General features: G+C 33.3%; 1 protein-coding gene across 3 annotated transcripts; it reads left to right on the top strand.

The window, feature by feature from the left end:
• The first annotated feature begins 3,147 nt into the window (after positions 1–3,147).
• LOC107404298 (G-type lectin S-receptor-like serine/threonine-protein kinase SD1-13) lies at positions 3,148–6,791 on the top strand. Of its 3 annotated transcripts, none has more exons than XM_060811666.1 (7): positions 3,148–4,460; positions 4,734–4,829; positions 4,930–5,075; positions 5,348–5,555; positions 5,664–5,901; positions 5,995–6,145; positions 6,235–6,790. In XM_060811666.1, exons 1-7 carry the CDS (start codon positions 3,290–3,292, stop codon positions 6,517–6,519), a joined length of 2,295 nt encoding a protein of 764 aa, XP_060667649.1. In that variant the 5' UTR covers positions 3,148–3,289; the 3' UTR covers positions 6,520–6,790. The 3 variants fall into 3 exon arrangements, with proteins under 3 accessions (XP_060667649.1, XP_060667641.1, XP_060667648.1); XM_060811665.1 differs by having other exon boundaries at positions 3,149–4,460; positions 4,930–5,147; positions 6,235–6,789; XM_060811658.1 differs by having other exon boundaries at positions 4,930–5,147; positions 5,348–5,901; positions 6,235–6,791.
• The last annotated feature ends 7,114 nt before the right edge of the window (positions 6,792–13,905 follow it).

Here is a 13,905-nt window from a genome sequence, read left to right as displayed (position 1 = left end):
ACTATCTACTATTATAATTAATTAATTTTTAACATTAAAAATTTACACATATATGTCACAAAAAATATATGACAATTTTCCCAAAAATACATTTTTTGAAAAAAAGAAATTTACCACTTTTACCAACAAAATTGTTAAATTTCATCGGCAACACTTAGATTTGTCGAGGAAATTTTTAAATTTGCAGGAAAAAGTTAATTCCATTACAAAAAAAAGTAAGGTATACAAAGAAGGTAACAATTAGATGCAAGTTAGGATAGAAAATAATTTATTTGTTCAAAATTTTAAAAATCCAAAACAAAGCATGTGGCAGATATGTAAAATTTTGTTGGCAATTTTTTTTTTCTTTTTTTTACTACCTCCTAACCAAAATTTAAATATATAGTATATATTAATTAGAAACAAATAAAATACATAGATTTACTAAATAATGATAATAATAATTCAAAAATATATATTTTGGAATTTTACCTTTTACCAACAATTGTGTTGCTGGTTGGTAAAAGGTGTAATAACTCACATACCTTTTGCCGAGAAAAATTCTAATTATCGCTAAAAGGTACCTTTTTTGCCAATTAATTTTAATTTCGTCGGTAATTGTTTGGTTTTTGCCGACAATATCTAAATTTGTTGACAAAATTTATGACTTTTTCTGATGAATTTTTATTTCATTAGTAAATGTTATGTTTTGCCGACACTATTAAGTAATCGTCAGTAAAAGACAATCCAATACCGGCAAAATTTAACTTTCATCGGTAAAAATCTAACATTTGCTGACAATTTTACTTTTTCGTCGTAAAAAGTATAGGTTTTACCAAGGAATAGTTTTTGGCCGGTAATGGTCTCTTTGGCGACAAAAATTTAATTCGTCAGTAAAAATTTCATCACTAAAGGCTCATTTTCTTGTAATGGGTGAACATATTCTTGTCAGAACATATATGGTGAATAGCCCCAACTTCCAACCACCTTGACCTCGAATTCCATATCAAGTTATCTTCATAAACGATGGTAGATAGATTCATCTCATTGACATTGTTGGAAAAATTTTCAACTTTAGTAACATTAGCATGAATGGTCTTTCTTTTTTTGTTTTCTTGGCCTTTAGGGTTACGACAATACTTAGCATGATGCCCCAGCTTGTCACATACACAAAATTTGTCATTGACCTTTTAGATCCAGCACTATTAGACCCTCCATTGGAATTTTGATTTTCAAATTTCCTTTTCTTGTTCTTGTTGGTCTTATCCCTTTATTCCACTACATTTTCCTTGCTCTCCATCGGATTTCTATTTTTATTTTCAGAAATTTGAATATCTTCTTCTATTCTCAATCGCACAGTTAAGTCCTCAAACCCCATCTCTTTACGTTTATGTTTTAAATAATTTTTGAAATCCTTCCAAGATGGTGGCAATTTTTCAATCACTGCAGCCACTTGGAAAGACTCACTAATTTCCATTTTCTCAGCATGTATTTCATGAAAAATGAGTTGGAGCTTTTAGACTTGATTTATGATATTCTTTGAATCAACTATTTTAAAATCCAAAAATTTACCAACAACGAATTTATTCGTCCGACATCTTCTATTTTATATTTTTTATCCAAAGATTACCATAAATCTTTTGTAGTTTTAACACTACTATATACATTATATAGTGTGTCATTTAAATCATTGAGAATATAATTTTACATAGAAAGTCCTAATGGCGTCAAAGGTATTGTATTTGTATTATAATTTTAAAAGTTGATCTTTATATATTGATTGAGATAATAGTTTAACTTTCTTTCCTTAAAAAAATATTAACTCTACTAAGGTGCTAACAATTTTACAGTATAAGGATCACTTGTTTAAATAATTGCACTCCAAATTCAGAGAACAACGAACCACACAAGTTTTTTATTCTCTCTATACACATGTTTGTTAATTATTTTTAATACCTTCAAAAATAATCTCATATGGTATTTTTATAGGCTTCAGAAGGATATCAATAAGGGATACATTGTTCCAAAGGAAGACATATTATTTCAAAAGAAATACACTCTTTCAAGAGAAAGATACATTATTTCAAGAGAAATCACATTGTTTCAAAGAGAAGACAAAAAACACATTGATTGGAATATTATAGACAGACACATGGGAAAAATTACAACTGCTAGTAATAAAACAATGTAAGTTGTAACTTTTTATCAAAAGTCATAATGTTTCATAAATAATTTTTATTCATTCGAAATTTCTAACAAAACCACCATATCATATGAACATTACTATAAATGTGATAACCACATTCAAGGATTGTGTGACTCAGTTTTCAATGGTTATAGTTTGGTTGTAATGTTACATGGTACAATTATAACTATGCAATTGTATTTAAGGCTTTTTTACTTTGAATAGCTGAGAAAGTATAATGTGCAGGCCCTAAACATCCGGCATTTCAATCCTCTCAAAAGTAAATTGAAAATGATTTTCTATGCAATTCGATAATCAAATCAGTTTCACGTATAAAATTTAGCCAACATTTATCCTGATGCACTGCTAAAAATACTTAAGGAGGTAAAAACAAAAAAAAAAAAAAAATTACAAAAAAATACAAAAAAAACTTTCTAAAGAAGCATAGCACAAGAAAAAATGTGTTTCAACTTTCAAGTACTTGAATAAGTACATGGTAAACAGAAGAGAATATAGCATAGAAAGAGAATTATGACCAACCTGTTTCCAATCACAGGCAGAGAACAGGCAGGAGTTGAAAGGTGATTGGGTCGTACCAAGAAGACCATTGACAATTCTATAGCGAGTCGTATTTAATCTATGAAAAAAACCCTTTTTCCTTTGCAAACCCCACAAGGCAATGCACACCTTCAGTGCATAACATAACCCCGAGGATTAAATAATCAATGTATAGAAGAAAATTTTTAAAAATAAATCTAGAGTGACCAAACCAATAAAAAGTTTTTTTATTTAAAAATAAAATAAAAAGACACTGGTCCCATTCTTACTTCTTAGAACAAAACCCACGTTGTGAGTGAAAGTCAAAATGAGGAAAAATTCGCATTAACTTTTATTATGAATGGCAATCTTTTTAGACTTTTATGACCACATAATTTTCCATATCTTATCAACATTGTATTTGATTTTTATTTTTGCTTCATGGAAAAATATGGCAAAGATTATACACAATTAGTAAACGTCAACCCCCCAAAGAAAGGGTTTCAACAAATTCATAAATTTGTATTTATAAGAATTCTATGGTTTTAAGACTTTCATTTCAATGGTTTCCCTTCTCATGGAAGCACTATGAGATACCTTTTTGAGTCCAACGTGAAAACATCCAAAGTTTTTCTTCTCATTCATATCTTCTTATGTCTGATTTGCTCACTTCATGCCTTAGACACACTTAAACCTGGAAAGCGTTTACATAGTGATGAAACATTGATTTCAGCCGGTGGGGTGTTCGAGCTTGGATTCTTCACGCCCAGCAAATCAAACAGTGAGCATCTGGGAATCTGGTTCAGGAATGACAGAAACCAAAAACCGGTCTGGGTTGCCCTCAGAGAAATTAGTTTCATCAAATCCACTGGATTTCTTACCATACAGTATGATGGGAACTTGGTGATAAGCGATATACTGACGGTTACAAATATCGTAAACAGTGGAGCATTAGCAACAAGCAATGAAACAAGTGCAAAAATTCTTGATACAGGAAATCTAATTCTAATGGAAAGAGGAAAAACCATTTGGCAGAGTTTTGATTACCCAACCGATACACTTCTCCCTGGAATGAGCTTGGGGTGGTTTAACATGAACACAGATCGCTTTAGGATGAGACATCTAACATCATGGTTAATCCCTTCTAATCCAAACAAAGGTGATTACTCTCTAGGCATTGATCCATCAAACATGACAAAGTTCAACGTCTGGCGCAAAGATGCTTACCAGCAGATTGGATTTTGGGATGGCCGTGTTTTCAGATTCTTTTTCCAACCCTTATTAGCTAATCACTACAATATTAGCTTTGAATCAAACACCAACGACAGTTATCTTACTTTCAATAAGGCAGGAAGTAATATACTTTCCTGGTTTGTTTTAGAATCAGATGGGACCATTAAAGAGTTCAACATGGTGGGTGAAGAGATTTCAAGTGTGAATCATTCTCTATGCGATGCCACGTTACCACGCAATTCTACAGGCTGCTTGGTATTGACACCGATGACATGCAAAGATGAAGATTATTTCACAGATATCAGAGGATTTCTCCCGAATTCAATGGTTGTTATCTGGCCAGCTAGTTCAGGTACCGGTGACTGTGAATTGATGTGCAGGAGCAACTGTTCATGTGTTGGATACGTTTTCTTGGTTGACGACGGAACTGGATGTAAACTTTACTATGGTAATAAAGATGATCTTCTGAAAAACATAGGCAGAGGAAACAACACAGTTTTTGTGCGCGGAGATGCTTCAAAATCTGGTAAGCTTTTTTATAGTTGCGGAGAGTACTGGGAGAAACAACACTAATTATAATGGCTTCTCCGTTTATGGCTTTCAAATGAGTCCTCTGCATCTACCTAATCACAATTTTTCAATCTTAATATGCTCAACTGTTTAATGGAGTGAATCATGTAACAGTATTACTGTCGCTCCAAACACTTTCATAGTTTATTCATTATTCAATGTTGATATGTGAATAACTTTTCTCTGTTTATGTAAATTATGACAATGTTCAGTCTTTTTATTTTCTTAGACCATCAGAAAAAGAGGAATCTACTATTGATTATCATCGTTCCACTGACTTCCTTGACATTGATAATTTTGACCAAGTTCTTGTACACTTTTCCGAGTAAGTTCCATTGTTTAGGCACCAATTTCAACTTATATTCATGAACAATTTCAAAATTTACCACAAGAAGTGTAGTGCAAAAACTTCTCTATTTTGACAGGAATCAAAGGGAGCCCAGGAGGCATGGAAGAAGTTCAGACATCATTAGCTTCCCAATTAAGAACTAGCAATGATCAAAACAGGGAAGGAGTTTTTGAATTCAGCATAAACAAGGATCATGAGCTTCCCCTGCTCAGCTTTTCCAGTGTAATGGCAGCCACTGATAATTTTTCTCTTTGCAATAAGATTGGAGAGGGTGCCTTTGGACCTGTTTATAAGGTTTTGTTATCAAGCAACACATTTTTCCTTTTCCATGTACTTCTAATATTGGCAGAAAATTGAATGCAAGCAACTGTAGAATACATTAGATCCTTAGTTTCAATAATATACCAGTACTTAGATTTTTTTTTTTTTTCTGGTGTATTTTATTATTATTAATATTATTGTCATTATTGTTATTACTATTTTTTCTGTTGCAGGGAAAGCTGCAAGGGCATAATATTGCAGTTAAAAGGCTTTCAAAACATTCTAGACAAGGACTGACAGAGTTCAAGAATGAGTTGCAGTTACTCTATAGGGTACAGCACAGAAATCTTGTTAAGCTTTTGGGTTGTTGCATTGAGCAAGAAGAAAAGATATTAATCTATGAGTACATGGCTAACACAAGCTTGGATTCTTTCATCTTCGGTTTGTATATTCGTTGTTTCCTTTTCCGTTTCGATTTTTTTTTTTTTTTTTTTTTTTTTTTTAAGTGTATTGATTTATCTCATGCGGTTGAATATGAAACTGAGGCAGATCCAGTAAAGCGATCACTGCTCGATTGGAGAAAACGCAAACACATCATTGAAGGGATTGCTCAAGGACTTCTTTATCTTCACAAGTACTCAAGATTAAGAATTGTTCATCGTGATCTCAAAACAAGCAACATCTTATTGGATAACCATATGAACCCCAAGATATCAGATTTTGGCCTAGCAAGAATTCTTTTTGAGAATGAATGTCAAACAAAAACAATGAGGGTTGCTGGAACTTAGTAAGTATATTCATGCTCATTTCCCTATTTTGAATTTGCAGACAATTAAAATAGAGTTTTATTATTTTCTTCTTCTTTTGGCATCGGGACAAGTGGCTACATGTCTCCAGAGTATGCAGTACATGGCCTGTACTCAATAAAATCTGACGTATTTAGCTTTGGAGTTATTTTGTTGGAGATTGTGAGTGGCAGAAAGAATGCGACCTTTGATGTGCCTAATCAGTCATTGAACTTACTTGGATATGTAAGTGACAGAACAAGGCCTTGGTTATGTATCTCTTTTATACAGCTACTGTATTTGATTTGTCATGTTACAATATGAAAACTTTGTAGGCTTGGGACACATGGAATGGTGGACGATGCATGGAGTTAATGGATCCATCAATGGATGCTTCATGTTCAGTGGATGATATAATGCTGTGCATTCAGGTGGGTCTGTTGTGTGTTCAAGAAAGTGCAGGGGATAGGCCAACCATGTCAGATGTGGTTTCAATGTTCAGCAACGAAAGGATGAATTTACCTAAGCCAAAACAACCTGCATGTTATACTATTCTAAAACCGGCAGATGGTTCAATCTCTCAAAATCTTGTAACAATTTCAGTAGTAGAAGCTCGATGATACAAAGAGTGCAACATGTAAATTAAAAATTTTGCCAAATTGTAGTTGCTCTGATTCAATAGGTTAATGGGGTGACTGAAATATAACACCTTACAGGTCGGTCAGCCTCCTAATATCCAAAATACTTGTGGTTTCCAGCTCACACATCAATTTCATCCTCTTGCAAAAGTGCTAACCAAGTTATTTTAGAAATGCTAAGCCCACAAACAGATATAATATTAAGGTGTAGTCGATGTACATTCTACAAACATATATATATATTCAAAAAAAAAAAATATATATATATATATATATATACACACATACAGTTTTATTATAGTTGGTGTGCATGCTCATCTAATGGTGCGCCTATCAAGCCTATCTACATGTAGACGGCATCCACAACTATCATATCTGAATGATTTTCGAGATCTAACAGCTATGGTTAATTGTCCTTTGCAATCTCTTTCATAAATCCCTTGCCATATCAAAACCGTGTGTGTATAAATGTGTTTGTCTTAACTTTGATTGCTACGGCGTGGAAAATATGGAAACTATAATAAATTAGTGGTTGATAATTTCTCATACATCAGTTGATTTATCCCCACTCCAATGCTTGTTAGTTGGCTAGGTACGACAAGTCCCAGTGACTATAAGACATGTGCAGGAGCAACTGTCATCTGTTGGATATGTTTCTATGATTGATAATGGAACTAGATGTGAAATTTCTTTGGAAATAAAGATGATCTTTTGAACAACACAAGGATAGGAAACAACACCATTTATCTGCACAAAGATGCTTCTAAATCTGGTAAGATTTTTGATAGATGCAAAGTATTGAGAGAAACAATGTCAAAGTAATGACACTTTTGCTGCTATCACTAGTTTCTTTTTGATATTTACTTTATATAAATATTTAGTTGATTTATAATCAGCTTTTTTGCTAATGTTTAGGTAATCAAAGAATGGTCTTGCTTATGACAGTATTGTTACTACAGTGTTGGGTGAAAATTAGGTGAATTATTGTTGTAAACTTGTGTTTATATATTTTTTATTCATGAATGAATGCAGATCAATTTTTGTGCTAGATTAAGCCCTAGATTTCCGCTTTTTTTTTTTTTTTTTTTGGGCTGCATTTTTTATTTTGAAACCTACAAAATGGTATCAGAGCTTCTATGGTCTTAGAGGGGCTGTGAGTGAAATAGCAAAAAAATATAAAAGCCTTCCTCTTATCTTTCCTTACTTTTTAAGTGGCTTCAACTCATTTTTCTGCTCCATTATCTCCTATATGTTTTGGAAAAAATTATACTATGTGGTCTATAAAGATAAAAGCTTATCTTAAAGCTTTTAACTTGTGGGAAATTGTGGAAACTAATAGAGATCCTTCTCCTTTGAGAGAAAATCCCACTATTGTATGAAGTTGCTAAAACTTTTAAGGCTTTATCTGCTTTACATGCTAGTGTTTCAGATATGATGCTCATTATAATTATGGCTTACACTATAGTTAAAGAGGTCTAGACAGTTGAAAGAAGAGTTCCAAAGAAGTGCAAGAACAAGAAAAATGCAAGTATTGGACTGAAGGAAGGAGTTTGAGACTTTAAGACCGAGTTAGCGAATGACTTCATAGATAGACTTATGAAGGTAACAAACCAAATCAGAATTCTTAGAGAGGAGTTAAGTGATAAAAGAGTGGTGGAGAAAGTGCTGGTCAGCTTGCTGGAGAAGTTAGAAGCCAAGATCTCATCCTTGGAGGAGTTAAGAAGCCCGAATCAGATTTCTTTGTCAAAGCCTATTAGTGCTTTACAAGCAACTGAACAAAGAAGATCTACAAGACAAGTAGAGACCTCAAAAGTAATGACAAATGAAGACATGGTGCTAGTACAAACAAAGATGATAAAAGAAAGAAGTTTGTAAAGCATTTTCATTGTAAAAAGGACAACCATTTTGAAAAATATTGTAAGTTTAGGCCTAATGTTCAATGTACAGCTTGCAAACAACTTGAACATATTGAAAAAGTTTGCAAAAACAAAGGAGAAACCAGTGCAACAAGCACATCAAATATAAGTTGCTGATCAAGCACAACAAAATGAGGAAAGATTATTTGTTGCTACATGTTATGCAGAAAATGATAGCAAAGAAGCTTGGTTGGTGAATAGTGGCTACACTCAACAAGTGATGCATGATGCTGATCTCTTCAAGAGCTTGGATGGAAGCTTTTTTTCCAAAGTCCAAATTGGAAATGGAGTTTTTATTCAAGTTCAAAACAAAGGAGCTGTGGCTATGGAAAATTCAATAGGTACTAAACTCATTTCAAATGTGCTATATGTACCTAAAATTAATCAAACCTTGTTCAGAGCAGGTCAAATGCTTGAAAATGGATACTCGTTGAATTTTCAAAATAAATCTTACACAATATATGATCAACATGTAAGTAAAATTCTAAATGTTGGAATCAAAGACAAAAGCTTTGCAGTAGAGTGTAACAAGAAGGGAAACAATTTTATTTTTTTTAATGCCAAATCTAATGATGAATCTAAGTTGTGGCGAAAAAGGCTTGGTCGTTTTAATTATGATTCTTTAAATCTTATGCATGAAAAGCAATTGTAGAGCATATGCCTACTGTTAGCAAAAATCAGGAAGTGTGTGAAGTTTGTCAACTTGGTAAGCAACGAAGGTTCCCATTTCCTTCGAAAAGTGCTTGGAAAGCTTCTAAAAAGCTTCAATTGATTTATAGTGATGTATATGGACCTATGAGTGAAAATTCTATCAATGACAGCTAATATTTTCTCACTTTCATAGATGATTTCTCTCTGATGTGCTAAGTGTATTTCATGAAACAAAAATATGAAGTTGCTAAGATGTTCACTAGTTTTGAAGAATGGTTGAAAATCAAACAAAGTGTAGCATCAAGGTGATAAAATCAGATAATGAGACTGAATATACAGCTCAAAAGTTTGAGTTGCCATGCAAAGAAGCTAGAATTCAACATTAGATGACTGCTCCCTATACTCCTCAGCAAAATGGGGTTAATGAGAGGAAGAATAAAACTATTATGGAGATTTGTAGTTATTTGTTGTTTGAGAAGCAATTACCAAAGAAGTTTTGGGCTGAAGCAGTGAATACCTCACTCTATTTGCTAAATAGATTACCAACTAAAGCATTGGAGTTCAAAACTCTATATGAGATGTGTATGAAGTCAAACCTACTGTGGAGCATTTGAAAATATTTAGGAGCACTTGTTATACACATGTTTTTTATATTAAAAGAGACAAGCTGGATCAAAATGCTAATGTGGGAATCTTTGTTGGTTGTAGCAGCAACACAAAAGGGTAAAGAGTCTATCATTTGAAAACTAACAAGTTGATTGTTAGTAGGAATATTAAAGTTGATGGAGCTGCTGTTTGCAATTAGGAAAACAGTGAAATTCAAATCTTAAAAGAGAACTTTATCCAAGAATATGATGAAATTCAGGATGATTCTGATTCAGATGATGAAAATGCTATTAGAATCCAAGGTACAACATCCTTGACAAATGTATATGAGAGATACAATATAGCACTGGATGATCCAATCACTTTCCATGATGTAAATCAATTTGAAACATGGAGAGAGGCCATAGAAATTGAACTCAACATCATAAACAAAAACAAAACTTGGGAATTGGTGAACAAATCTAAAGGTAAAAAGACAATTAAAGTGAAATGGGTCTTTAGAACCAAACTCAATGCAGATGGTACATTAAACAAGCACAAGGCAAAGTTGGTAGTTAAAGGTTATGTGGAACAACCTGGTGTTGATTATGGAGATACATTTGCACCAGTTCCAAGGCATGAGACAATCAGATTGCTACTAGCTCTTGTTGCTCAAAAGGGTTTGAAAGTATACCATTTAGATGTGAAATTTGCATTTCTAAATGGTTACTTACAAGAAGAAGTGTATGTTAGACAACTTGAAGGCTTTGTAGTTCAAAAAAAGGAGGACAAAGGCTACAAGTTGCATAAAGCTCTTTATGGCTTGAAGCAAGCTCCTAAAGCTTGGTATAGCAAAATTAACTTTCTTGGCATGGAGATATGTCAATTTAGTAATGGTATTTTCTTATTCGAAAAAAAATATGCTGTGGAACTACTTAAAAAGTTTGATATGAAGAAGTGTAATCATGTTGATACTCCAATGGTTCACAACCAGAAGTTTGAACTCAAAGATGATGCTGCTAAGATTGAACTTTCAACTTATTGAAGCCTTATGAGGAGTTTACTATATTTATGCGCTTCTAGATCTAGTATTATGTTTCCTATAAGTTTGTTTTCTATATTTATGCATGCTCCATCATATATTTATTATTCTACAGCTAAAATAGTGCTAAGGTATATTAGAGTCATTATAGATTATGAGGTTTGGTTTTCGAAGCAAAGAGAAGGCAAGTTGGAAGGCTATGCTGATAGTTATTGGGCTAGCGGCATGGAGGATTCAAAGAGTACTTTAGAGTACTTATTTTCTCTTGGTTTAGGTCCATTTTCATAGAATTCAAAAAAACAATGTTCAGTTGCTCAATCCACAACTGTAGTTGCTTTGAATCAAACTTTATCGCTAAGAAAGTTGTTTGTTGATTTAAATGAGAGGCGAGAAGCAGTTACTATTATATATTGTGATAACAAGTATGTAATTTCCTTTGCAGAAAATCTAGACCAACATTAAAGAATAAAACATATTCCGATCAAATATCATGCTGTGAGGAAAGCTAAAAGAAATGTGAAGTGAAGCTTGCTCATTGCAGGTCTAAGGTCCAACTCACTAATATTTTGACAAAAGCATTGCCAAGAAATGGGTTTGAAACATTAAGAGATGATCTTAGTGTTTCTATCAAAAGTATCAAGGAGGAGTGTTAGAGTAATGACACTTTTGTTATTGTCATTAGTTTCTTTTTGATATTTACTTTATGGAAATATAAAGTTGGTTTATAATCAGCTTTTGCCATAAAAACTGATGTGTTAGGTAGCCAAAATATGGTTTTGCTTATGGCAATATGGCAATTGTAACGTTAGGTAAAAATTAAATGAATTACTGTTGTAAACTTGTGTTTATATATTTCTACCCATGAATGAATGCAGATCAGCTTTTGCATTAGATTAAGCTCCAGATTTCCTCTTTTTCATTTTTTATGTGTTTTTGGTTTTAAAATCTACAAACAACTTGTAAATATGATTAAAGATTGACTGATGTCCAGCTAGTTGGCTTTGTTCATCAGAATCAGAAGAATTCGCAATTTAGGCTTTCAAATGAGTCCTTTGCCTCTACTGTAAGTTTACATTTTCATTTTGAACAAGACTACTATCGATAGATATTGTTACAATTTCAGCAACACAAACATTCAAGAAATTAAATAATAAACCAGATCAAAACACCACAGAATTTACGAGGTTCGATTCAAGATTGAATCTACATCCTCGGAGCTCCACAAGGAGTTCAAATGCACTATAACTGAATGTGTTTTACAGCTTATCTAGTTCTCTTTCTTTGTTTTAGAAGCTCCACCTAAAACCCATATACCAGATCCAAAATCCCTTTTTACAACCTTTCTCACCTCACAACTCTCACCCAAGAGAATACTAAAGAGAAAACCTTGAAGGGAAAGAGAAAGAGAACTTAAATTATATTAACACCAAAGAAAACGGTTGCTGCAGAATTGTTGCTGCTGTAGAACTGTTGCTGCTGTAGAACTATTGCTGCATATCTCTATTGCTGTTAGGACTCTTGGAAAGCCTTTACATGACTGCCAGCTTCTCTTTAAACCACCAAGCCAAAACTCACAGTTTTGTTTAATGATATAAGGTTAAAATGACGTAGTTTTGATGACAGCAACTATGCAGAAAAAATAACTGAAGCTTTGACTTCTTTGAATCACATAACCAACAATCTCCACCTTGATTCAAATAAGTCAAGCAATATAAAGTGCATTGAACTTCCTTTGCTTCTCAGCTCACTTTCTTCATTATCAGCCTGTATCAATCTTGAGCAAACTTTTGCAAAACTCAAGCTTGCTCATAAGTAACACCTTAGTTCCCATATCTGCAGGATTCCTTTTTGTGGATATCTTTTCCAACTTTACCAAACCTTCCTCAACCACATCTCTATTAAAATGATATTTAATATCAATATGCTTAGTCTTCTCATGAAAAACTGGATTATTACAAAGTTGAATAGAACTCTGACTATCTGAATAAACCCCTACCTTTTGCTCCAACAACTTCAACTCTTCTAACATGCCTTTCAACCAAAGTGCTTCCTTCATAGCTGCTGTTGTTGCAACATATTCAGCCTCAGCTATGGAAAGAGCTACCTAAGACTGTAATTGTGATTTCCAACGAACACCATTGTCACACACAGTAAATTTATAAGCTGAAGTAGATCTTCTTCTATCTCTATCTTCTCCATAATCAGCATCTACATAGCCTCTAAGTACCGCACCATCTTTGCAATGATTAAATACTAAACCAAAATTTAAAGTTCCTTTCAAATGCCTTAACAGTCACTTCATAGCTTCCCAATGTTCTCTTCCTGGATTAGCCATATACCTACTCAAAACACTAATCGCATGAGCCAAATCCAGTCTACAACAAATCATGGTGTAAATGACAGAACCAACTGCATTGGAGTATGGAACACCAGCCATTTCCTCTTGTTCTTCTTTAGTGCTAGGACAAAGCTTTGCAGATAACTTGTAGTGATTTGCCAAAGGAACAATTGTTGATTTTGATTCTGAAATTGAAAATCTAGAAAGGATTTTTGGAATGTAATCTTCCTGATTCAAGAATAACCAATTCTTTCCTCTGTTTCTTTTAATACTCATTCCCAAAATCTTCTTTGCAGGTCCAAGCTCCTTCGTATCAAATTCAGCTTTCAAAGCTTCCTTAACTTGATTGATAGTCTCTAAACTTTGACCAGCAAGCAACATGTCATCCACATATAGAAATAGATAAACTGAAAAATTAATATTTTCACCTTTGTAATACAAACAGCTATCATAACTACTCCTCTTAAAACCAATTCTAATTACATAGGTGTCAAACCTCTTGTACCATTGCCTAGGAGATTGTTTCAGCCCATATAATGACCTTTTTAATAGGCAAACCAGCTCCTATTTTGAATTTTTCACCTCAAAACCTTCAGGTTGTTTCATATAAATTGTCTCATCTAATTCTCCATGTAAAAAAGCTGTCTTAACATCTAGCTGCTCCAATTCCCAATTGAAATGAGCTACCAAAGATAGTATTACTCTAATAGTTGTATACTTGATCACAGGAGAAAAGATTTCCTTGTAATCTATACCTTCTACTTGTGTGAATCCTTTGGCCACAAGTCTAGCTTTAAATCTTATAGGTTCTGAATCTGTCATACCTTCTTTCACCT

This window comes from Ziziphus jujuba, chromosome 1 (genome assembly GCF_031755915.1).
Source record: "Ziziphus jujuba cultivar Dongzao chromosome 1, ASM3175591v1".
In the NCBI taxonomy this organism is placed as follows: Eukaryota; Viridiplantae; Streptophyta; class Magnoliopsida; order Rosales; family Rhamnaceae; genus Ziziphus; species Ziziphus jujuba.
The sequence above is the reverse complement of the archived record's forward strand: the minus strand, read 5'-3'. Positions and strand labels throughout refer to the sequence as shown.

Excerpts from the sequence above, each read along its gene's own strand:
- LOC107404298 (XM_060811658.1), top strand. The coding sequence starts at position 3,290 with ATGAGATACCTTTTTGAGTCCAACGTGAAAACATCCAAAGTTTTTCTT. Across the intron at positions 5,148-5,347 it reads CCTTTGGACCTGTTTATAAG|GGAAAGCTGCAAGGGCATAA; the intron begins GTTTTGTTATCA and ends TTTCTGTTGCAG. Across the intron at positions 6,146-6,234 it reads CATTGAACTTACTTGGATAT|GCTTGGGACACATGGAATGG; the intron begins GTAAGTGACAGA and ends AAAACTTTGTAG.